Here is a 26,773-nt window from a genome sequence, read left to right on the forward strand (position 1 = left end):
GGTCCTAGGTCCCGCCCCTCTCTTTTAAAAAAGGCAATGTTACCATGTTGGTAGAGATTAACTCTACAACGCTGCAGAATGCTTGAAATGTGGCATCGGTCGACAGGCACTATGGAATTGAATCCAATTGAACAGCGGATCTCAGTGATATTAGTTCAAACCATGAATAAAAACCAGAGAACCATGTCTTGTTGAAGTGATGCAGCTTTATTTAATTAACCTTCCCGTCTAGTGATACACGTCTCCCCCATTCAAATACCAATCTTTCCATTTCCTCCCACAACAAGCATTAACCCATATGTCCCTTCGGGAAAAGGACCCTTTCCCGGTTGCCATTTCTCCCCTCCAGAAACCTCCGGGACTCAGGAGGAGCTGAGCAGCGCCCCGCCCCAGGTCTCGTGCTTCGATCCTGGGTTGAGGTGGGTGATGGTGACATCCACCGCCTGGATCTTCTGGTATTTGGGAGGGATGGAGCACACCTTATAGCTCACCTCATCTCCTTCCATTGGCACGTATTCCCCGTCGATACTGTAGAGGGAGGAGGGAGAGAGATGAGAATACACGCTCATCTTTATCAGTTTGTTCTTTTACATCTGTCTTCTCTCCTAGAACCACGCGTACACAACTCTCCTAGAACCACGCATACACAACTCTCCTAGAACCACGCGTACACAACTCTCCTAGAACCACGCGTACACAACTCTCCTAGAACCACGCGTACACAACTCTCCTAGAAACACGCGTACACAACTCTCCTAGAAACACGCGTACACAACTCTCCTAGAACCAGGCGTACACAACTCTCCTAGAACCACGAGTGCACAACTCTCCTAGAACCACGAGTGCACAACTCTCCTAGAACCACGCGTACACAACTCTCCTAGAACCACGTGTGCACAACTCTCCTAGAACCACGTGTACACAACTCTCCTAGAACCACGTGTACACAACTCTCCTAGAACCAGGCGTACACAACTCTCCTAGAACCAGGCGTACACAACTCTCCTAGAACCAGGCGTACACAACTCTCCTAGAACCAGGCGTACACAACTCTCCTAGAACCACATGTACACAACTCTCCTAGAACCAGGCGTACACAACTCTCCTAGAACCACGTGTACACAACTTGCCAGACCACAAACATACCCTGAGTGTATGACTAAAAGTACCGGCTATACCAATCACTCTGTACTTCTGATACGGGGACCACACGAATAGCCTGCTTTTGAAGGAGAGAGAGAGAGAGAATCTCCTCTCTAAAAGACGGGCACTAGGCCCTCAGGGACCAATGACGCCACGAAAAAGGTGGAAAAAGAGTGAACTGCAGACCGTAGCCCCTCGTCACCGTCCTCATCACTGGGTGAGTGGGAGCTGGTAGTATCTTTTTAAATGTGTGTCGAGGCTGTGACCCACAAACTTACTCTGAGATGTGGACAAAGATGTCGCTGCCTCCGTCGGCTGGTGTGATGAAGCCGTGTCCTTTAGTCCGAGAGAAACACTTACATACACCGTTGAACAACGGCCCCTCCGCTGCCCGCTCCGCCCTACACACACACGCACACCACACACACACACAACGACCACGCGCACACACACAAAATAAAAGGCAGGCAACATTTTTTTTAAAGGAACAATGACAACCTTGCGACACACATCTAATTATTCAGTATGAATAAGATTTGATTGATTTGGATTCCATTCTTCATTGTAACCATGACGACTCCACAAATAATTGAACACAACCAATATGAGCAGATTAGTCTTCAATATAGAAATGTTTTGACCAAGTTAATCAGACAGAACGTTGGTACTTACTGTGATCCAAAGCCAGAAATGAGCGAGTCACTCAACTTTATGATGACAAATATAGATGTTGCTGTAAATAGCCTACTAAATAGGCCGGACCTAGATGAATATTAAAATTGCCTAAATAAACTAGTACATTTCATTAATTAAATAAATGAACTAGCTCAGGTCTTGAAAATATGGGCAATCTTTTCCCCCTCCCCTATCCTCGCTGTGCCTTCTTTCATTCAGTCTCTTCTTCTCCTCAGTAGAGAAGGACTCTGTGTTTCAGAAACTCACTTTCTATAGAGGGGCTATCACTCTCCCACTGTGGTAAATAAAGACAGGTAGTTATTTATACAGATTTATTTCTGTTTTTAGAGGGAGAGAAACCAAAAGGGCTGCCGTGCCCAGGGTTAACACCCCTACTCTCTTCAAGCCAGCAGTGGTATGCAGGGTGGTATGCTGCTGCCCCTTCTATAGAGGGGCTATCACTCTCCCACTGTAGTACATAAAGACAGTTATTTACACAGATTTATTTCTGTTTTTAGAGGAGAGAAACCAAAGGGTTGCCGTGCCCAGGGTTAACACCCCTACCCAAAGGGCTGCCGTGCCCAGGGTTAACACCCCTACTCTCTCCGTGCCTATTTTCCTAAAACCGTCAGTCCACATGTCAGGTGTAATTGAGCCATTGTATTTCCCCAAGTTCTCTCTCAACTCCAGGACACCCGCCAGCTAAATGTTGTTGTTGCCTGATGCAGGACTCTAAGCACCCGAGGAGAGAGACTCTCGGACTCTCTCAACTCTATATGTTGTTGTTGCCTGATGCAGGCCTCTAAGCACCAGAGGAGAGAGACTCTCAGACTCTCTCAACTCTATATGTTGTTGTTGCCTGATGCAGGACTCTAAGCACCAGAGGAGAGAGACTCTCGGACTCTCTCAACTCTATATGTTGTTGTTGCCTGATGCAGGCCTCTAAGACTCTCGAAGCACTCTCAGACTCTCTCAACCGAGGCCTGAGAGACTCTCAGACTCAGACTCTCTCAACTCTATATGTTGTTGTTGCCTGATGCAGGCCTCTAAGCACCCGAGGAGAGAGACTCTCAGACTCTCTCAACTCTATATGTTGTTGTTGCCTGATGCAGGCCTCTAAGCACCAGAGGAGAGAGACTCTCGGACTCTCTCAACTCTATATGTTGTTGTTGCCTGATGCAGGCCTCTAAGCACCCGAGGAGAGAGACTCTCTCAACTCTATATGTTGTTGTTGCCTGATGCAGGCCTCTAAGCACCAGAGGAGAGAGACTCTCGGACTCTCTCAACTCTATATGTTGTTGTTGCCTGATGCAGGACTCTAAGCACCAGAGGAGAGAGACTCTCGGACTCTCTCAACTCTATATGTTGTTGTTGCCTGATGCAGGACTCTAAGCACCAGAGGAGAGAGACTCTCGGACTCTCTCAACTCTATATGTTGTTGTTGCCTGATGCAGGCCTCTAAGCACCCGAGGAGAGAGACTCTCTCTCAACTCTATATGTTGTTGTTGCCTGATGCAGGACTCTAAGCACCCGAGGAGAGAGACTCTCGGACTGAAACATTCCCACCTCCATTCATTTACAGAAGGATGGTGTAAATAGCTGTGCTTGTTGTGAACAATCCCCCAATTTGTGCCACAGTTTAGATTAACAATATATCAGCGTTCTAGCTCCCCCTTGTGGTAGTGTGGTGCAATGACAGAAGTTGAGGCATAAGATCACAACTTTTAAATGAGGTACCACTTTAGTGTTATGATACATTATATAGTGTTATGATACGGGAGTAGTGTTATGATACATTATATAGTGTTATGATACGGGTGTTATGATACATTATATAGTGTTATGATACATTATATAGTGTTATGATACATTATATAGTGTTATGATACATTATATAGTGTTATGATACATTATATAGTGTTGTGATACATTATATAGTGTTATGATACATTATATAGTGTTATGATACATTATATAGTGTTATGATATGGACCCCTAGACAGAATGAGTCAGGTTACAGACCATGTAGCTAGGACCCCTAGACATAATGAGTCAGGTTACATGTAGCTAGGACCCCTAGACATAATGAGTCAGGTTACATGTAGCTAGGACCCCTAGATATAATGAGTCAGGTTACATGTAGCTAGGACCCCTAGACATAATGAGTCAGATTACATACCATGTAGCTAGGACCCCTAGACAGAATGAGTCAGGTTACAGACCATGTAGCTAGGACCCCTAGACATAATGAGTCAGGTTACATGTAGCTAGGACCCCTAGACATAATGAGTCAGGTTACATGTAGCTAGGACCCCTAGACATAATGAGTCAGGTTACAGACCATGTAGCTAGGACCCCTAGACAGAATGAGTCAGGTTACATGTAGCTAGGACCCCTAGACATAATGAGTCAGGTTACATGTAGCTAGGACCCCTAGACATAATGAGTCAGGTTACAGACCACGTAGCTAGGACCCCTAGACATAATGAGTCAGGTTACATGTAGCTAGGACCCCTAGATATAATGAGTCAGGTTACATGTAGCTAGGACCCCTAGACATAATGAGTCAGGTTACAGACCATGTAGCTAGGACCCCTAGACATAATGAGTCAGGTTACATGTAGCTAGGACCCCTAGACAGAATGAGTCAGGTTACATGTAGCTAGGACCCCTAGACAGAATGAGTCAGGTTACATGTAGCTAGGACCCCTAGACAGAATGAGTCAGGTTACATGTAGCTAGGACCCCTAGACATAATGAGTCAGGTTACATGTAGCTAGGACCCCTAGACATAATGAGTCAGGTTACAGACCATGTAGCTAGGACCCCTAGACATAATGAGTCAGGTTACATTACCCCATGTCAGGCTAGGACCCCTAGACATAATGAGTCAGGTTACAGACCATGTAGCTAGGACCCCTAGACATAATGAGTCAGGTTACAGACCATGTAGCTAGGACCCCTAGACAGAATGAGTCAGATTACAGACCATGTAGCTAGGACCCCTAGACATAATGAGTCAGATTACAGACCATGTAGCTAGGACCCCTAGACAGAATGAGTCAGGTTACAGACCATGTAGCTAGGACCCCTAGACAGAATGAGTCAGGTTACAGACCATGTAGCTAGGACATAATGAGTCCCTAGACAGAATGAGTCAGGTTACATGTAGCTAGGACCCCCTAAGACATAATGACTCAGGTTCCAGACCATGTAGCTAGGACCCCTAGACATAATGAGTCAGGTTCCAGACCATGTAGCTAGGACCCCTAGACAGAATGAGTCAGGTTACATGTAGCTAGGACCCCTAGACATAATGACTCAGGTTCCAGACCATGTAGCTAGGACCCCTAGACATAATGACTCAGGTTACAGACCATGTAGCTAGGACCCCTAGACATAATGACTCAGATTACAGACCATGTAGCTAGGACCCCTAGACATAATGACTCAGGTTACAGACCATGTAGCTAGGACCCCTAGACAGAATGAGTCAGGTTACATGTAGCTAGGACCCCTAGACATAATGAGTCAGGTTACATGTAGCTAGGACCCCTAGACATAATGAGTCAGGTTACATGTAGCTAGGACCCCTAGACATAATGAGTCAGGTTACAGACCATGTAGCTAGGACCCCTAGACATAATGAATCAGGTTACAGACCATAGCTAGGACCCCTAGACATAATGAGTCAGGTTACATGTAGCTAGGACCCCTAGACATAATGAGTCAGGTTACAGACCATGTAGCTAGGACCCCTAGACAGAATGAGTCAGGTTACATGTAGCTAGGACCCCTAGACAGAATGAGTCAGGTTACATGTAGCTAGGACCCCTAGACAGAATGAGTCAGGTTACATGTAGCTAGGACCCCTAGACATAATGAGTCAGGTTACAGACCATGTAGCTAGGACCCCTAGACATAATGAGTCAGGTTACATGTAGCTAGGACCCCTAGACATAATGAGTCAGGTTACATGTAGCTAGGACCCCTAGACATAATGAGTCAGGTTACATGTAGCTAGGACCCCTAGACATAATGAGTCAGGTTACAGACCATGTAGCTAGGACCCCTAGACATAATGAGTCAGGTTACATGTAGCTAGGACCCCTAGACAGAATGAGTCAGGTTACATGTAGCTAGGACCCCTAGACAGAATGAGTCAGGTTACATGTAGCTAGGACCCCTAGACAGAATGAGTCAGGTTACATGTAGCTAGGACCCCTAGACATAATGAGTCAGGTTACATGTAGCTAGGACCCCTAGACATAATGAGTCAGGTTACAGACCATGTAGCTAGGACCCCTAGACATAATGAGTCAGATTACATGTAGCTAGGACCCCTAGACATAATGAGTCAGGTTACAGACCATGTAGCTAGGACCCCTAGACATAATGAGTCAGGTTACAGACCATGTAGCTAGGACCCCTAGACAGAATGAGTCAGGTTACAGACCATGTAGCTAGGACCCCTAGACAGAATGAGTCAGGTTACAGACCATGTAGCTAGGACCCCTAGACAGAATGAGTCAGGTTACATGTAGCTAGGACCCCTAGACATAATGACTCAGGTTCCAGACCATGTAGCTAGGACCCCTAGACATAATGACTCAGGTTCCAGACCATGTAGCTAGGACCCCTAGACAGAATGAGTCAGGTTACATGTAGCTAGGACCCCTAGACATAATGACTCAGGTTCCAGACCATGTAGCTAGGACCCCTAGACATAATGACTCAGGTTACAGACCATGTAGCTAGGACCCCTAGACATAATGACTCAGATTACAGACCATGTAGCTAGGACCCCTAGACATAATGACTCAGGTTACAGACCATGTAGCTAGGACCCCTAGACAGAATGAGTCAGGTTACATGTAGCTAGGACCCCTAGACATAATGAGTCAGGTTACATGTAGCTAGGACCCCTAGACATAATGAGTCAGGTTACATGTAGCTAGGACCCCTAGACATAATGAGTCAGGTTACAGACCACGTAGCTAGGACCCCTAGACATAATGAATCAGGTTACAGACCACGTAGCTAGGACCCCTAGATATAATGAGTCAGGTTACATGTAGCTAGGACCCCTAGACATAATGAGTCAGGTTACAGACCATGTAGCTAGGACCCCTAGACAGAATGAGTCAGGTTACATGTAGCTAGGACCCCTAGACAGAATGAGTCAGGTTACATGTAGCTAGGACCCCTAGACAGAATGAGTCAGGTTACATGTAGCTAGGACCCCTAGACATAATGAGTCAGATTACATGTAGCTAGGACCCCTAGACAGAATGAGTCAGGTTACATGTAGCTAGGACCCCTAGACATAATGAGTCAGGTTACATGTAGCTAGGACCCCTAGACATAATGAGTCAGGTTACAGACCATGTAGCTAGGACCCCTAGACAGAATGAGTCAGATTACAGACCATGTAGCTAGGACCCCTAGACAGAATGAGTCAGGTTACAGACCATGTAGCTAGGACCCCTAGACATAATGACTCAGGTTACAGACCATGTAGCTAGGACCCCTAGACAGAATGAGTCAGGTTACATGTAGCTAGGACCCCTAGACATAATGACTCAGGTTCCAGACCATGTAGCTAGGACCCCTAGACAGAATGACTCAGATTACAGACCATGTAGCTAGGACCCCTAGACATAATGACTCAGGTTACAGACCATGTAGCTAGGACCCCTAGACATAATGACTCAGATTACAGACCATGTAGCTAGGACCCCTAGACATAATGAGTCAGGTTACATGTAGCTAGGACCCCTAGACATAATGAGTCAGATTACAGACCATGTAGCTAGGACCCCTAGACATAATGAGTCAGGTTACAGACCACGTAGCTAGGACCCCTAGACATAATGACTTAAGCCATTTCATAACTATTGAATTATAACACTAACTAGGTGTGTGTGTGTGTGTGTGTGTGTGTGTGTGTGTGTATGTGTGTGCAGTACTCACGCGGAGCAGGTCCTAGTACGTCTGGTTGGCAGGGGGCTGGGTATGAGGTAACCTCTCATGGGGGAGGGGGAACGGTCTCGGTACCGGGAGGCTGGCGGACACAGGGACCCAGGGGACACCGGAGAGACCGGGGAGCCAGGGGCCCCAGAGGTCAGGGGAGGGGTCGTAGAGCATGGGGATACTGACCCCTGGATGCGCGTGGCTTCAGAAGACATTGTGTGAGGAAGGGTAGTCGTGACAACCACCTAGAGTAGACAGACAGAGAGGCAGACAGGAGAGGAGAGAAAGGGAGGAGAAACCCAGTTTAGTTGTTATACTAATAGACCTGATTATGACATCACAGTTCCAAATGACCCTCTGAACAGTTTACAATAGACAGGAGAGGTGCATGTCGTGACTACAGAGAATATGAAGAGATAACAGGGAGGGAGGGTGGTATCATTTTTGTCCTTCCCTCCTAACTCTTTCTCTTGGCCCATCCATCTCTTTCATTTCCTGTTCCACTGTCTAGGAAATGGATTTAGTCTAGGGTTTCTTCCCTAGCCCTGGGTACCAGTCTGTTTGTGCCATTATGCCACTGTCAGACATGACAAGCAGTATTAGCATGATGCACAAACAGAACTGGGACGTGACCAGGCTATTTCTACTCTACTGTGAGAGATCAGTAGATCTGGGACCAGGCTAATTCTACTCTACTGTGATAGATCAGAAGATCTGGGACCAGGTTAATTCTACTCTACTGTGATAGATCAGTAGATCTGGGACCAGGCTAATTCTACTCTACTATGAGAGATCAGTAGATCTGGGACCAGGCTAACTCTACTCTACTATGATAGATCAGTAGATCTGGGACCAGGCTAATTCTACTCTACTATGATAGATCAGTAGATCTGGGACCAGGCTAATTCTACTCTACTATGATAGATCAGTAGATCTGGGACCAGGCTAATTCTACTCTACTGTGATAGATCAGTAGATCTGGGACCAGGCTAATTCTACTCTACTATGATAGATCAGTAGATCTGGGACCAGGCTAATTCTACTCTACTATGATAGATCAGTAGATCTGGGACCAGGCTAATTCTACTCTACTATGAGAGATCAGTAGATCTGGGACCAGGCTAATTCTATCTACTCTACTATGATAGATCAGTAGATCTGGGACCAGGCTAATTCTACTCTACTATGATAGATCAGTAGATCTGGGACCAGGCTAACTCTACTCTACTATGATAGATCAGTAGATCTGGGACCAGGCTAATTCTACTCTACTGTGATAGATCAGTAGATCTGGGACCAGGCTAAGTCTACTCTACTGTGATAGATCAGTAGATCTGGGACCAGGCTAATTCTACTCTACTATGAGAGATCAGTAGATCTGGGACCAGGCTAATTATACTCTACTATGATAGATCAGTAGATCTGGGACCAGGCTAATTCTACTCTACTGTGATAGATCAGTAGATCTGGGACCAGGCTAATTCTACTCTACTATGAGAGATCAGTAGATCTGGGACCAGGCTAATTCTACTCTACTATGAGAGATCAGTAGATCTGGGACCAGGCTAATTCTACTCTACTGTGATAGATCAGTAGATGTGGGACCAGGCTAAGTCTACTCTACTAGACTCACACTGAAAACTGTCAATCAGCTACATAGGCACTAGCCTGACTGCAGACACAGAAACACACCCACTCCAAACCCTGGCCGTCCAATCAGTGCCCTCCTAGGACATAAAGAACCCTCTTCACCATGGCAACACCAATCAAAGAGCTGCCAGGTTCTAGCCCATGGGGCCTGTTCAGGAGGGTTTAATGTTACAGAACATTCAGATATAAAATGTGTTCTACACATTACATTACTATATACAGTTGAAGTGGGAAGTTGACATACACTTAGGTTAGAAACATTAAAACTAGTTTTTCAACCACTCCACAAATTTCTTGTTAACAAACTACAGTTTTGGCAAGTCGGTTAGGACATCTACAATTGTTTACAGACAGATTATTTCACTTATAATTCACTGTATCACAATTCCAGTGGGTCAGAAGTTTACATACACTAAGTTTACTGTGCCTTTAAACAGCTTGGAAAATTCCAGCAAATGATGTCATGGCTCTAGAAGCTTCTGATAGGCTAATTGACATCCTTTGAGTCAATTGGAGGTGTACCTGTGGATGTATTTCAAGGCCTACCTTCAAGCTCAGTGCCTCTTTGCTTGACATTTGTAGCTAATTTGTAAACATTTCTAAAAACATTATTTAAACTTTAACATGATGGGGTATTGTGTGTAGGCCAGTGACACAAGAGCATGACTCTTGCAACACCAAGATAGTGGGTTCAATCCCAGTGTCGTGTCTTTACTATCATTAAATGAAGACTTTTAGTTTTTATCAAAGACTCTCTGTAATTAGTATTACGCGATTAAACCGATTAGTCACGTAACTGTAATTAACTAGGAAGTCGGGGCACCAAGGAAAAATATTCAGATTAAAGTTATAATTTTCCTAAATCCTGATCAATTAGTCTTCGAATTAATGAATTATTTATTTTACCTCACGTCAGTCTCATTCCAAACGTCGTAAATTGTTGGTTATCTGCACGAACCCAGTCTTCACTATGAGTCATCCATACATCAATTGTCTTAAATCATTTATTTATTAACTAACTAAACAATCACAGAAGTGCACACACAAACACACAAAGTAAATATGGTTACAAGAAATGATAGGGGAATGTGCCCTAGTGGGCTAAACCGGCATGGTGGCTTGTTAGACAAAAGGGGAGTGGGGGTCAGCTGAGAAGTGTTAGGGAAGATTCAGAATTTGTTGGTAACATTTGTAAGATGTTTTATATTCATCATATGTTTGTAAGTTACTTCTCATCAGAATGGTATTTTTGTATAATACTGTGGCGGGGTTGCAGTTATCTGTTCTATGTCAAGACTAAGTTGTTTGGGCCGCAGAGAGGGGAGAGGTCAAAGTGTCATCATGTGTAAACATATCTTTTACTCCCTACCTTTTTCTAGTGGGGAAAGAAGGGTGGCAGTGTCTGGAATCATTCTATGCTCCCTCTAATGTTGTTTCTATCTTAACCTATAGCCTCATTCTCCTCTCCGTGAGTTTGTCCAGGATTGGTTGTATTTAGAGTTGGTTGTATCTAAATTACAATTTGATATATGCCTGTTGATATGGAGGATTGGTTTATGGTTCTGGGGTTTGAGAAAGGAGACAAAGCTGAACGATGAATTAGGTCTATGCTGTCTGACTATGTGTGATCTTTGCTATAAAGGATCCCATTTTGCCATTGTGTGGGGACTCTCAACTTTTCATTAGAGATACTGAACTGTTGAAAGTCAAAATGCTATAGAGCTTATATAATTAAAGATGGACTTTGATAACTAACTCTGACTTGTGTGTGTGGTAATTATAACAATTGAAATGCTAATCCTTTACCCATGAACGCTCACTCATTCGGGAACAATTGCAATCAATATACAATATATCACAAAAGTGAGTACACCCCTCACATTTTTGTAAATATTTGAGTATATCTTTTCATGTGACAACGCTGAAGAAATGACACTTTGCTACAATGTAAAGTAGTGAGTGTACAGCTTGTATAACAGTGTAAATATGTTGTCCCCTCAGAATAACTCAACACACAGCCATTAATGTCTAAACCGCTGGCAACAAAAGTGAGTACACCCCTAAGTGAAAATGTCCAAATTGGGCCCAAAGTGTCAATATTTTGTGTGGCCACCATCATTTCCAGCACTGCCTTAACCCTCTTGGGCATGATGTTCACCAGAGCTTCACAGGTTGCCACTGGAGTCCTCTTCCACTCCTCCATGACAACATCACAGAGCTGGTGGATGTTAGAGACCTTGCACTCCTCCATGACGACATCACAGAGCTGGTGGATGTTAGAGACCTTGCACTCCTCCACTCCTCCATGACGACATCACAGAGCTGGTGGATGTTAGAGACCTTCCACTCCTCCATGACGACATCACAGAGCTGGTGGATGTTAGAGACCTTGCACTCCTCCACCTTCCGTTTGAGGATGCCCCACCTTCCGTTTGAGGATGCCCCACAGATGCTCAATAGGGTTTAGGTCTGGAGACATGCTTGGCCAGTCCATCACCTTTACCCTCAGCTTCTTTAGCAAGGCAGTGGTCGTCTTGGAGGTGTGTTTGGGGTCGTTATCATGTTGGAATATTGCCCTGCGGCCCAGTCTCCGAAGGGAGGGGATCATGCTCTGCTTCAGTATGTCACAGTACATGTTGGCATTCATGGTTCCATCAATGAACTGTAGCTCCCCAGTGCCGGCAGCACTCATGCAGCCCCAGACCATGACACTCCCACCACCATGCTTGACTGTAGGCAAGACACACTTGTCTTGATTTTCACCTTGTTAGCTCGGGGGAACCAATCTTGCAACCTTACAGTTAACTAGTCCAACGCAATAACGACCTGCCTCTCTCTCGTTGCACTCCACAAGTGCAACGAGAATGCAGTAAGCCAAGGTAAGTTGCTAGCTAGCATTAAACTTAATAAAAACAATCAATCAATTAATCAGAATCACTAGTTAACTACACATGGTTGATGATATTACTAGTTTATCTAGCGTGTCCTGCGTTGCATATAATCTGACTGAGCATACAAGTATCTAACTGAGCGGTGGTAGGCAGCAGCAGGCTCGTAAACATTCATTCAAACAGTACTTTTGTGCGTTTTGCCAGCAACTCTTCGTTGTGCGTCAAGCATTACGCTGTTTATGACTTCAAGCCTATCAACTCCCAAGATGAGGCTGGTGTAACCGATGTGAAATGGCTAGCTAGTTAGCGGGGTGCGCGCTAATAACGTTTCAGACATCGCTCGCTCTGAGACTTCTAGTAGTTGTTCCCCTTGCTCTGCATGGGTAATGCTGCTTCGAGGGTGGCTGTTGCCGATGTGTTCCTGGTTCGAGCCCAGGTAGGAGCGAGGAGAGGGACGGAAGTTATACTGTTACACTGGCAATACTAAAGTGCCTATAAGAACTTCCAATATCCAAAGGTTAATGAAATACAAATGGTATAGAGAGAAATAGTCCTATAATTCCTATAATAACTACAACCTAAAACTTCTTACCTGGGAATATTGAAGTCTCATGTTAAAAGGAACCACCAGCTTTCATATGTTCTCATGTTCTGAGCAAGGAACTGAAACGTTAGCTTTTTTACATGGCACATATTGCACTTTTACTTTCTTCTCCAACACTTTGTTTTTGCATTATTTAAACCAAATTGAACATGTTTCATTATGTATTTGAGGCCAAATTGTTTTTATTGATGTATTATATTAAGTTAAAATAAGTGTTCATTCAGTATTGTTGTAATTGTCATGATTACAAATACATTTTTTTTTAAATCGAATACATTTCCTGTATAAACTGACCCTCCTCCTCTGGCTGCAATTGAGATAGCCACACATGTCAACCAGATGGACACAATGGAGCTATTTTACACACACACACACACACACACACACACACACACACACACACACACACACACACACACACACACACAGGCTGGTTTCAGTAGCGATCAGACCCATGGAATATTCCACCAGAGACCAATGCTGATTTCTACATGTGTGTGTGTGTGTGTGTGTGTGTGTGTGTGTGTGTGTGGGGGGGCTATATTTTTTTGTTTCTGAATAACCTCCAATATTACCGGTCAGACAGGTTTAGCAGTACTGCTACCATAACATACATACATACACCATCACTGATTATCATCACTGTCCCTCCCTCATGTCTGTATAGGATCAGACACAGTTAAACCTCCTGGAGTTGATTATCATCACCACTGTCCCTCCCTCATGTCTGTATAGGATCAGACACAGTTAAACCTCTTGGTGTTGACACTATGTAGTGTGTCCACAATGGAAACAAGTCAACAACGTTGAGTTATCCTCCATGATTCTAGATGCAGTGTTTCCACTTGAGTAGCTGAATTATAGTCTGTACCAGTGAATCCCTGTTTAATAGTGTAGACTAGACACTAACCAGCAGGACACTACATCTGAATTATAGTCTGTACCAGTGGTTGGCATAACGGAGGAGATTCAGCTGGTTCTAGTGGTGAACACATCAACAGGTTGACATAACAGAGGACATTCAGCTGGTTCTAGTAGTGAACACATCAACAGGTTCACATTCAGCTGGTTCTAGTGGTGAACACATCAACAGGTTGACATAACGGAGGACATTCAGCTGGTTCTAGTAGTGAACACATCAACAGGTTGACATAACGGAGGACATTCAGCTGGTTCTAGTAGTGAACACATCAACAGGTTGACATAACGGAGGACATTCAGCTGGTTCTAGTGGTGAACACATCAACAGGTTGACATAACGGAGGACATTCAGCTGGTTCTAGTGGTGAACACATCAACAGGTTGACATAACAGAGGACATTCAGCTGGTTCTAGTAGTGAACACATCAACAGGTTGACATAACAGAGGAGATTCAGCTGGTTCTAGTAGTGAACACATCAACAGGTTGACATAACGGAGGAGATTCAGCTGGTTCTAGTAGTGAACACATCAACAGTTGTTAACGGAGGACATTCAGCTGGTTCATAACAGGTTGGAGGAGATTCAGCTGGTTCTAGTGGTGAACACATCAACAGGTTGACATAACGGAGGACATTCAGCTGGTTCTAGTGGTGAACACATCAACAGGTTGACATAACGGAGGAGATTCAGCTGGTTCTAGTAGTGAACACATCAACAGGTTAACGTAACGGAGGAGATTCAGCTGGTTCTAGTAGTGAACACATCAACAGGTTGACATAACGGAGGAGATTCAGCTGGTTCTAGTAGTGAACACATCAACAGGTTGACATAACGGAGGAGATTCAGCTGGTTCTAGTAGTGAACACATCAACAGGTTGACATAACGGAGGAGATTCAGCTGGTTCTAGTAGTGAACACATCAACAGGTTTAACGGAGGAGATTCAGCTGGTTCTAGTAGGAGGTTGGAGATTCAGCTGGTTCTAGTAGTGAACACATCAACAGGTTGACGTAACGGAGGAGATTCAGCTGGTTATAGTAGTGAACACATCAACAGGTTGACATAACAGAGGAGATTCAGCTGGTTCTAGTAGTGAACAACAGGTTGACATAACGGAGGAGATTCAGCTGGTTCTAGTACTGAACACATCAACAGGTTGGCATAACGGAGGAGATTCAGCTGGTTCTAGTGGTGAACACATCAACAGGTTGACATAACGGAGGACATTCAGCTGGTTCTAGTACTGAACACATCAACAGGTTGACATAACAGAGGAGATTCAGCTGGTTCTAGTAGTGAACACATCAACAGGTTGACATAACAGAGGAGATTCAGCTGGTTCTAGTGGTGAACACATCAACAGGTTGGCATAACGGAGGAGATTCAGCTGGTTCTAGTGGTGAACACATCAACAGGTTGACATAACAGAGGAGATTCAGCTGGTTCTAGTACTGAACACATCAACAGGTTGACATAACAGAGGAGATTCAGCTGGTTCTAGTAGTGAACACATCAACAGGTTGACATAACGGAGGACATTCAGCTGGTTATAGTAGTGAACACTGAATCCTTCCATTTATTTCTGGTCTGTGTTTGTCCAATCAGCTGTCTCAGTCTGACGTTTATCCATATTTCTCAAACATAACATTTAGAAGTTGTTCCAAACATCACATTTTGTTTAGGGTGAAGTTTAGGCATTAACTCCAAATAGTTAAGCATAGGCTTAAAACACAAACACACAGCCTGTGTAGAGACACAGCTCCTCCCCCTCCCCTTCTCCCCACCCCTATCCTTCCTTCCCACACCATCCTCAGGGAGGAAACCAGGAACAGGACTGGCGCTTCCTGGAAAACATAAATCAGGAAGTGCCCAAGTCTCTTCCTGCCCAGTCACCGGAGAGGAAATCCCTTTAACAAAACTAAACTGAGAAATGTCCTTCTGTTCTATTTAGTTCTACTCTTCCTGCAAGGTGTTTTTTTCACCTTTATTTAACCAGGTAGGCAAGTTGAGAACACCTTTATTTAACCAGGTAGGCAAGTTGAGAACACCTTTATTTAACCAGGTAGGCAAGTTGAGAACACCTTTATTTAACCAGGTAGGCAAGTTGAGAACACCTTTATTTAACCAGGTAGGCAAGTTGAGAACACCTTTATTTAACCAGGTAGGCAAGTTGAGAACACCTTTATTTAACCAGGTAGGCAAGTTGAGAACACCTTTATTTAACCAGGTAGGCAAGTTGAGAACAAGTTCTCATTTACAATTGCGACCTGGCCAAGATAAAGCAAAGCAGTTCGACACATACAACGACACAGAGTTACACATGGAGTAAAACAAACATACAGTCAATAATACAGTATAAACAAGTCTATATACGATGTGAGCAAATGAGGTGAGAAGGGAGGTAAAGGCAAAAAAGGCCATGGTGGCAAAGTAAATACAATATTGCAAGTAAAACACTGGAATGGTAGATTTGCAGTGGAAGAATGTGCAAAGTAGAAATAAAAAATAATGGAGTGCAAAGGAGCAAAATAAATAAATAAATGAAATACAGTAGGGAAAGAGGTAGTTGTTTGGGCTAAATTATAGGTGGGCTATGTACAGGTGCAGTAATCTGTGAGCTGCTCTGACAGTTGGTGCTTAAAGCTAGTGAGGGAGATAAGTGTTTCCAGTTTCAGAGATTTTTGTAGTTTGTTCCAGTCATTGGCAGCAGAGAACTGGAAGGAGAGGCGGCCAAAGAAAGAATTGGTTTTGGGGGTGACTAGAGAGATCTACCTGCTGGAAGAGAAGCAAGGAGCGGTGGAAGTTGTACAGCAGTAGTCAGACAGACTGCCACTCAGGACCTCTATACCAGGTGGTGTCAGACAGACTGCCATCCAGGACCTCTATACCAGGCCGGGTCAGACAGACTGCCATCCAGGACCTCTATACCAGGTGGTGTCAGACAGACTGCCATCCAGGACCTCTATACCAGGCCGGGTCAGACAGACTGCCATCCAGGACCTCTATACCAGGCCGGGTCAGACAGACTGCCATCCAGGACCTCTGTACCAGGCGGTGTCAGACAGACTGCCATCCAGGACCTCTATACCAGGCGGTGTCAGACAGACTGCCATCCAGGACCTCTATACCAGGCGGTGTCAGACAGACTGCCATCCAGGACCTCTATACCAGGCCGGGTCAGAAAGACTGCCATCCAGGACCTCTATACCAGGCGGGGTCAGACAGACTGCCATCCAGGACCTCTATACCAGGCCGGGTCAGACAGACTGCTATCCAGGACCTCTATACCAGGCGGGGTCAGACAGACTGCCATCCAGGACCTCTATACCAGGTTGTGTCAGACAGACTGCCATCCAGGACCTCTATACCAGGCCGGGTCAGACAGACTGCCATCCAGGACCTCTATACCAGGCCGGGTCAGACAGACTGCCATCCAGGACCTCTATAACAGGCGGTGTCAGACAGACTGCCATCCAGGACCTCTATACCAGGCGGGGTCAGACAGACTGCCATCCAGGACCTCTGTACCAGGCGGTGTCAGACAGACTGCCATCCAGGACCTCTATACCAGGCGGTGTCAGACAGACTGCCATCCAGGACCTCTGTACCAGGCGGTGTCAGACAGACTGCCATCCAGGACCTCTATACCAGGCCGGGTCAGAAAGACTGCCATCCAGGACCTCTATACCAGGCGGGGTCAGACAGACTGCCATCCAGGACCTCTATACCAGGCCGGGTCAGACAGACTGCTATCCAGGACCTCTATACCAGGCGGGGTCAGACAGACTGCCATCCAGGACCTCTATACCAGGTTGTGTCAGACAGACTGCCATCCAGGACCTCTATACCAGGCCGGGTCAGACAGACTGCTATCCAGGACCTCTATACCAGGCGGGGTCAGACAGACTGCCATCCAGGACCTCTATACCAGGTTGTGTCAGACAGACTGCCATCCAGGACCTCTATACCAGGCCGGGTCAGACAGAAATGTTAACAAATTAATAAGCATAAATGTCTTGAGTCAATAAGTATTCAAACCCGTTGTTATGGAAACACCTAAATAAATTAAGGAGTAAACATTTGCACAACAAGTGACATAATAAGTTGCATGGACTCACTGTGTGTGCAACAATAGTGTTTAATATAATTGTTGAATGACCACCTCATCTCTGTACCCCAGTACACAACTATCTGTAAGGTCCCTCATCTCTGTACCCCAGTACGCAACTATCTGTAAGGTCCCTAATCTCTGTACCCCAGTACACAACTATCTGTAAGGTCCCTCATCTCTGTACCCCAGTACACAACTATCTGTAAGGTCCCTCATCTCTGTACCCCAGTACACAACTATCTGTAAGGTCCCTCATCTCTGTACCCCAGTACACAACTATCTGTAAGGTCCCTCATCTCTGTACCCCAGTACACAACTATCTGTAAGGTCCCTCATCTCTGTACCCCAGTACACAACTATCTGTAAGGTCCCTCATCTCTGTACCCCAGTACACAACTATCTGTAAGGTCCCTCATCTCTGTACCCCAGTACACAACTATCTGTAAGGTCCCTCATCTCTGTACCCCAGTACACAACTATCTGTAAGGTCCCTCATCTCTGTACCCCAGTACACAACTATCTGTAAGGTCCCTCATCTCTGTACCCCAGTACACAACTATCTGTAAGGTCCCTCATCTCTGTACCCCAGTACACAACTATCTGTAATGTCCCTCAGTCGAGCAGTGAATTCCAAACACAAATTCAACCACAAAGACCAGGGAGGTTTTCCAATGCCTGGCAAAACAAAACAGACATTAAAAACCCCTTTGAGGATGGTGAAGTTATTAATTACACTTCGGATGGTGTATCAATACACCCAGACACTACAAAGATACAGGCGTCCCTTCTAACTCAGTTGCCGGAGAGGAAGGAAACCACTCAGTGATTTCACCATGACGCCAAAGGTGACATTAAAACAGAGTTTAATGGCTGTGACAGAAGAAAACTGAGGATGGATCAACAACATTGTAGTTACTCCTCAATACTAACCTCATTGACAGAGTGAAAAGAAGGAAGCCTGTACAGAATAACAATATTCCAAAACATGCATCCTGTTTGTAAACAAGGTACTAAAGTAAAACTGCAAATAATGTGGCAAAGCACTGTACTTTATGTCCTGATTACAACCTGTTATGTTTGTAGCAAATCCAATAGATCACTGAGTACCACTTCATATTCTGAGGACAAAAATAAACTCAAGAGTTAAGCGCCGGCAAAATCTTAGAGGAAAACCTGGTTCAGTCTGGTTTCCACCAGAGAGATGGGAGATGAATTCACCTTTCAGCAGGACAATAACCTAAAACACAAGGCCAAATCTACACTGGAGTTGTTTACCAATAAGACAGTGAATGTTCCTGAGTGGCCGAGTTACAGTTTTGACTTAAAATCGGTTTGAAAATGTATGAGCAAGACTTGAAAATGGCTGTCTAGCAATGATCAACAACCAACTTGACAGAGCTTGAAGATTTGTTTTTATAATAATGTGCAAAAAGTGTACAATCCAGGTGTGCAAAGCTCTTTGTTTCTGGGTGAGTCTCTAAGAGCTGTGAGTGTTTCTGGGTGAGTCTCTCTCACAGCTCTTAGAGACTTACCCAGAAACACTCACAGCTCTTAGAGACTTACCCAGAAACACTCACAGCTCTTAGAGACTCACCCAGAAACACTCACAGCTCTTAGAGACTCACCCAGAAACACTCACAGCTCTTAGAGACTCACCCAGAAACACTCACAGCTCTTAGAGACTCACCCAGAAACACTAACATGCATTGACTCAGGGCTGTGAATATTTATGTAAATGGTATTTAATTTGCTAACATTTCTATAAACATGTTTTCACTTTGTCATTATGGGGTGTTGTGTGTAGATGGCTGAGAAATACAATCAATGTGATCCATTTTGAATTCAGGCTGTAACACAACAACATGTGGAATAAGTCAAGGGGTCTGAATACTTTCTGAAGGCCCTGTACACGTACCTCTACTACCTCGTACCCCTGCACATGGACTCAGTACTGGTACTGGCTGTATACCTAACACTGTACACGTACCTCTACTACCTCGTACCCCTGCACATGGACTCAGTACTGGTACTGGCTGTATACCTAACACTGTACATCTACACGTGCACATGGACTCAGTACTGGTACTGGCTCTACTACACTGTCGCCCTGCACATGGACTCAGTACTGGTATTGGCTGTATACAGCCAAGTTATCATTGACTGGGTACTGGTACCCCGTGTATATAACCAAGTTATCATTGACTCAGTACTGGTACCCCGTGTATATAGCCAAGTTATCATTGACTCTGTACTGGTACCCCGTGTATATAGCCAAGTTATCATTGACTCTGTACTGGTAGCGTGTGTATAGTTATCATTGACTCAGTACTGGTACCCCGTGTATATAGCCAAGTTATCATTGACTCAGTACTGGTACCCGTGTATATAGCCAAGTTATCATTGACTCAGTACTGGTACCCCGTGTATATAGCCAAGTTATCATTGACTCAGTACTGGTACCCCGTGTATATAGCCAAGTTATCATTGACTCAGTACTGGTACCCCGTGTATATAGCCAAGTTATCATTGACTCAGTACTGGTACCCCGTGTATATAGCCAAGTTATCATTGACTCAGTACTGGTACCCCGTGTATATAGCCAAGTTATCATTGACTCGGTACTGGTACCCCGTGTATATAGCCAAGTTATCATTGACTCAGTACTGGTACCCCGTGTATATAGCCAAGTTATCATTGACTGGGTACTGGTACCCCGTGTATATAGCCAAGTTATCATTGACTCAGTACTGGTACCCCGTGTATATAGCCAAGTTATCATTGACTCCGATACCGATATGTTCACAATATATCATGCATCTCTATAGATAATAGTTTCATAACACCATCGCCAGACTGTCAGGAGCTAGAGGCTAACAGCTAATGTGTCTGTTCAACAACAGAGAGGGTAACAGCTAATGTGTCTGTTCAACAACAGAGAGGCTAACAGCTAATGTGTCTGTTCAACAACAGAGAGGCTAACAGCTAATGTGTCTGTTCAACAACAGAGAGGGTAACAGAGTGTCTGTTCAACAACAGAGAGGCTATCAGCTAATGTGTCTGTTCAACAACAGAGAGGCTAACAGCTAATGTGTCTGTTCAACAACAGAGAGGCTAACAGCTAATGTGTTTGTTCAACAACAGAGAGGCTAACAGCTAATGTGTCTGTTCAACAACAGAGAGGCTAACAGCTAATGTGTCTGTTCAACAACAGAGAGGGTAACAGCTAATGTGTCTGTTCAACAACAGAGAGGCTATCAGCTAATGTGTCTGTTCAACAACAGAGAGGGTAACAGCTAATGTGTCTGTTCAACAACACAGAGGCTAACAGCTAATGTGTCTGTTCAACAACACAGAGGCTAACAGCTAATGTGTAGGCGGTGGCCCGTTCCTGTAGGTTCATGGTCCTCACACAGGAAGCGGCGCTCTAATCCAGGCACTTGTCATCTCCCGTCTGGATTACTGCAACTCGCTGTTGGCTGGGCTCCCTGCCTGTGCCATTAAACCCCTACAACTCATCCAGAACGCCGCAGCCCGTCTGGTGTTCAACCTTCCCAAGTTCTCTCACGTCACCCCGCTCCTCCGCTCTCTCCACTGGCTTCCAGTTGAAGCTCGCATCCGCTACAAGACCATGGTGCTTGCCTACAGAGCTGTGAGGGGAACGGCACCTCAGTACCTCCAGGCTCTGATCAGGCCCTACACCCAAACAAGGGCACTGCGTTCATCCACCTCTGGCCTGCTCGCCTCCCTACCACTGAGGAAGTACAGTTCCCGCTCAGCCCAGTCAAAACTGTTCGCTGCTCTGGCCCCCCAATGGTGGAACAAACTCCCTCACGACGCCAGGACAGCGGAGTCAATCACCACCTTCCGGAGACACCTGAAACCCCACCTCTTTAAGGAATACCTAGGATAGGATAAAGTAATCCTTCTCACCCCCCTTAAAAGATTTAGATGCACTATTGTAAAGTGGCTGTTCCACTGGATGTCATAAGGTGAAAGCACCAATTTGTAAGTCGCTCTGGATAAGAGCGTCTGCTAAATGACTTAAATGTAAATGTAAATGTGTATGTTCAACAACACAGAGGCTAACAGCTAATGTGTCTATGTCTTTGTGTCTGTTCAACATCAGAGAGGCTAACAGCTAATGTGTCTGTTCAACAACACAGAGGCTAACAGCTAATGTGTCTGTTCAACAACAGAGAGGCTAACAGCTAATGTGTCTGTTCAACAACAGAGAGGCTAACAGCTAATGTGTCTGTTCAACAACAGAGAGGTAACAGCTAATGTGTCTGTTCAACAACAGAGAGGCTAACAGCTAATGTGTCTGTTCAACAACAGAGAGGCTAACAGCTAATGTGTCTGTTCAACAACAGAGAGGCTAACAGCTAATGTGTCTGTTCAAACAACAGAGATGGTCTGTTCAACAGCTAATGTGTCTGTTCAACAACAGAGAGGCTAACAGCTAATGTGTCTGTTCAACAACAGAGAGGGTAACAGCTCATGTGTCTGTTCAACATCAGAGAGGGTAACAGCTCATCTGTCTATGTCTTTGTGTCTGTTCAACATCCGAGAGGGTAACAGCTAATGTGTCTATGTCTTTGTGCCTGGTCAACAACAGAGAGGGTAACAGGTGTGTCTATGTCTTTGTGCCTCTTCAACAACAGAGAGGTTAACAGCTAATGTGTCTATGTCTTTGTGCCTGTTCAACAACAGAGAGGGTAACAGCTCATCTGTCTATGTCTTTGTGCCTGGTCAACAACAGAGAGGCTAACAGCTAATGTGTCTATGTCTTTGTGCCTGGTCAACAACAGAGAGGGTAACAGGTGTGTCTATGTCTTTGTGCCTGGTCAACAACAGAGAGGGTAACAGCTAATGTGTCTATGTCTTTGTGCCTGTTCAACAACAGAGAGGGTAACAGGTGTGTCTATGTCTTTGTGCCTGGTCAACAACAGAGAGGGTAACAGGTGTGTCTATGTCTTTGTGCCTGGTCAACAACACACACAGCGGGAGTCTGGAGGGAAGTAGCCAACTCATAGTGCTCTCTAAGAAAACACAGAAATGTCTCTGTCTGTCTGACTGTCTGACTTCAGACACTAACACTCTGACACTGTCTGTCTGTCTGACTTCATGTCTCTGTCTGTCTGACTTCATGTCTCTCTGTCTGTCTGACTTCATGTCTCTCTGTCTGTCTGACTTCATGTCTCTCTGACTGTCTGACTTCATGTCTCTCTGACTGTCTGACTTCATCTCTCTCTCCGTCTGACTTCATCTCTCTCTCCGTCTGACTTCATCTCTCTCTCCGTCTGACTTCATCTCTCTCTCCGTCTGACTTCATCTCTCTCTCCGTCTGACTTCATCTCTCTCTCCGTCTGACTTCATCTCTCTCTCCGTCTGACTTCATCTCTCTCTCCGTCTGTCTGTCTTCATGTCTCTCTGTCTGACTTCATGTCTCTCTGTCTGTCTGTCTGTCTGACTTCATGTCTCTCTGTCTGTCTGTCTGACTTCATGTCTCTCTGTCTGACTGTCTGACTTCATGTCTCTCTGTCTGACTTCATGTCTCTCTGTCTGACTTCATGTCTGTCTGTCTGTCTGACTTCATGTCTCTCTGTCTGTCTGTCTGACTTCACTTCATGTCTCTGTCTGTCTGTCTGTCTGTCTGACTTCATGTCTCTCTGTCTGTCTGACTCATGTCTGTCTGTCTGTCTGTCTGTCTGACTTCATGTCTGTCTGTCTGACTTCATGTCTCTCTCTGTCTGACTTCATGTCTGACTTCATGTCTGTCTGTCTGTCTGTCTGTCTGTCTGACTTCATGTCTCTCTGTCTGTCTCTGTCTGACTTCATGTCTCTGTCTGTCTGTCTGACTTCATGTCTGTCTGTCTGACTCTCTGTCTGTCTGTCTGACTTCATGTCTGTCTGACTTCTGTCTGTCTGACTTCATGTCTCTCTGTCTGTCTGTCTGTCTGTCTCTCTGACTGTCTGACTTCATGTCTGTCTGTCTGACTTCATGTCTGTCTGTCTGTCTGACTTCATGTCTCTCTGTCTGTCTGTCTGTCTGTCTGTCTGTCTGTCTCTCTGTCCACATTGTAACTCAATACCTTTAGTAACACTTCTACTCCGTCAAGATGCTTCTAAACATTACGGTTCCTGATATCACATTCACAAACAGCTGAAATTATATGATAATACAGCAAGTGTGTTATATACACACACACACACACACACACACACACACACACACACACACAGTGTGAGTGAGCAGTTATAATACTGTACAAGGTTCCCAGGACTGTGTCCTAAATAGCAGCCTATTCTCTCTGTTTTACACTAGTTGACCAGGGCCCATACGGCTCCAGTCCAGAGGGCACTATGGAGGGGTCAGGGTGCCATTTAGGGAACACACACAGGACTGTACACATTTACCAGGAGAAACACAGGATTTACTGTACGGATCTAGTAACACAATTTCTATGTTGCTTAGACCTTCCCACACACACACATCTACTTCCCCATTCCCAGACCTTGGAGTGGTAGAGACACATCTACTTCCCCATTCCCAGACCTTGGAGTGGTCTCTCTCCTCCTAATATCCTCCCCATTCCCTCTGTCTCTCCCTCCTCCTAATATTCCCCAGACCTCTGTCTCTCTCCCAAGACCCAGACCTCTGGTGTCTCTTCCTCCCATTCCCCAGACCTTGGAGTGGTAGAGACATCTCTTCCCCATTCCCAGACCTTCTCTGTCTCATCTCCTAATATCCCTCTGTCTAGAGACACATCTACTCCCCATTCCCAGACCTTGGAGTGGTCTCTACTTCCCCATTCCCAGACCTTGGAGTGGTAGAGACACATCTACTCCCCATTCCCAGACCTCTCTAGAGACATCTCTTCCCCTAATATCCTCCCTCTCTGTCTCTTCCCCTCCCAGACCTTGGAGTGGTAGAGACACTCTCCTCCCCATTCCCAGACCTTCTGGTCTCTCTCCTCCTAATATCCTCCCTCTCTCTCTCTCTCTCCTCCTAATATCCTCCCTCTCTCTCTCTCCCCTAATATCCTCCCTCTCTCTCTCTCTCCTAATATCCTCCCTCTCTCTCTCTCTCCTCCCTCTCTGTCTCTCTCCTCCTAATATCCTCCCTCTCTCCTCTAATATCCTCCCTCTCTCTCTCCTCCTAATCTCTCTCTCTCTCTCCTAATATCCTCCCTCTCTCTCCTCTCTCTCCTCTCCTCCTCCCTCTCTGTCTCTCTCCTAATATCCCTCTCTCTCTCTCCTCCTAATATCCTCCCTCTCTCTCCTCTCTCTCCTCCCCTCTGTCTCTCTCCTCCTCTCTCTCTCTCCTCCTAATATCCTCTCTCTCTCTCCTCCCTCTCTCTAATCTCCTCCCTCTCTCTCTCTCTCTCTAATATCCTCCCTCTCTCTCTCTCTCCTCCCTCTCTCTCTCTCTCCTCCTAATATCCTCCCTCCTCTCTCTCTCTCTCTCCTCCTAATATCCTCCCTCCCTCTGTCTCTCTCTCCCTAATATCCTCCCTCTCCTCTCTCTCTCTCTCCTCCCCTCTGTCTCTCCTCCTCCCTCTGTCTCTCTCCTCTCTCTCTCCTCCCTCTCTCTCTCCCTCCCTCTCTCCTCCCTCTCTCTCTCCTCCTCCCTCTCTCTCTCTCTCTCCTCCCTCTCCTCTCTCTCTCTCCTCCTAATATCCTCCCTCTCTGTCTTCCTACTTTTGTTTTATTGCCCACTAGGGACCATTAGCACAGAACACTAGCCTTCTAGAACCATTCATGTTGACAACAGAACACTAGCCTTCTAGAACCATTCATGTTGACAACAGAACACTAGCCTTCTAGAACCATTCATATTGACAACAGAACACTTGCCTTCTAGATCCATTCATGTTGACAACAGAACACTAGCCTTCTAGAACCATTCATATTGACAACAGAACACTAGCCTTCTAGAACCATTCATATTGACAACAGAACACTAGCCTTCTAGATCCATTCATGTTGACAACAGAACACTAGCCTTCTAGAACCACTCATATTGACAACAGACAAGTTTTAGAACCACTAGGGAACATTAGATCCACAGAACACTAGCCTTCTAGAACCATTCATGTTGACAACAGAACACTAGCCTTCTAGAACCATTCATATTGACAACATAACACTAGCATTCTAGAACCATTCAACACTGAACAGAAGAAAACTGGGATTTACACCAGTCTTTGACTCTTAACACGCACACAAACCCCCTCCCCCCTAAACTACCCGCCCCCACGCAACCCACTCCCGCCCTAACTTCCAACTACAAATATTTAAATAAATAAAAAATATGCTTCACTTCGTTTTGAATCCCCATCAGTTAATCATTAATGGGTATGATTTAGACTTAATTATGAAACATCTATAGTAAAATAGCCAACTACAGTTATTTTGATTGTATCGATCGACTGCACTGATTTTCATTCGACTGTGTCAATAATGTAGGCTAACAGCGTAACCGTTTATAAATGCTGTGCGCGTTATATGAATGGCGTTAATGAATCAATCATGTTTGCGCGTCACCACTCACCTTTTCCGAACTTTTCCGTGGAGGAAACAAAAGCACGTTCCTTTTGAGGTCGAGCAGCAGGAAATGGATACAAACTGACTCCCTGCAGTCTGAGATTGGAATCAATCAATTCGTAACCTTTTCTCACAACAAAATAGTTATTCGGGAAAATAGACAGGACATGTGAAGTACACGACAGCAGTGAAGCTGGGTTTGTTTCTCCGTTCGTTTCAGTGCGAGTCCCGATGGGCGGGACCCATCTAGCGATGACG

The 26,773-nt window shown here is 45.2% G+C and overlaps 1 protein-coding gene across 1 annotated transcript; it reads right to left on the reverse strand.

The window, feature by feature from the left end:
- Positions 1 to 186: 186 nt before the first annotated feature.
- Positions 187 to 26,773, reverse strand: carhsp1 (calcium regulated heat stable protein 1). The gene is made up of 4 exons (XM_065015890.1): positions 26,523 to 26,773; positions 7,792 to 8,036; positions 1,422 to 1,544; positions 187 to 528 (listed from the first exon to the last, which is right to left on the reverse strand). Exons 2-4 carry the CDS (start codon positions 8,004 to 8,006, stop codon positions 363 to 365), a joined length of 504 nt encoding a protein of 167 aa, XP_064871962.1. The 5' UTR covers positions 8,007 to 8,036; positions 26,523 to 26,773; the 3' UTR covers positions 187 to 362.

This window comes from Oncorhynchus nerka, unplaced genomic scaffold, assembly GCF_034236695.1.
Source record: "Oncorhynchus nerka isolate Pitt River unplaced genomic scaffold, Oner_Uvic_2.0 unplaced_scaffold_1239, whole genome shotgun sequence".
Lineage (NCBI taxonomy): Eukaryota > Metazoa > Chordata > Actinopteri > Salmoniformes > Salmonidae > Oncorhynchus > Oncorhynchus nerka.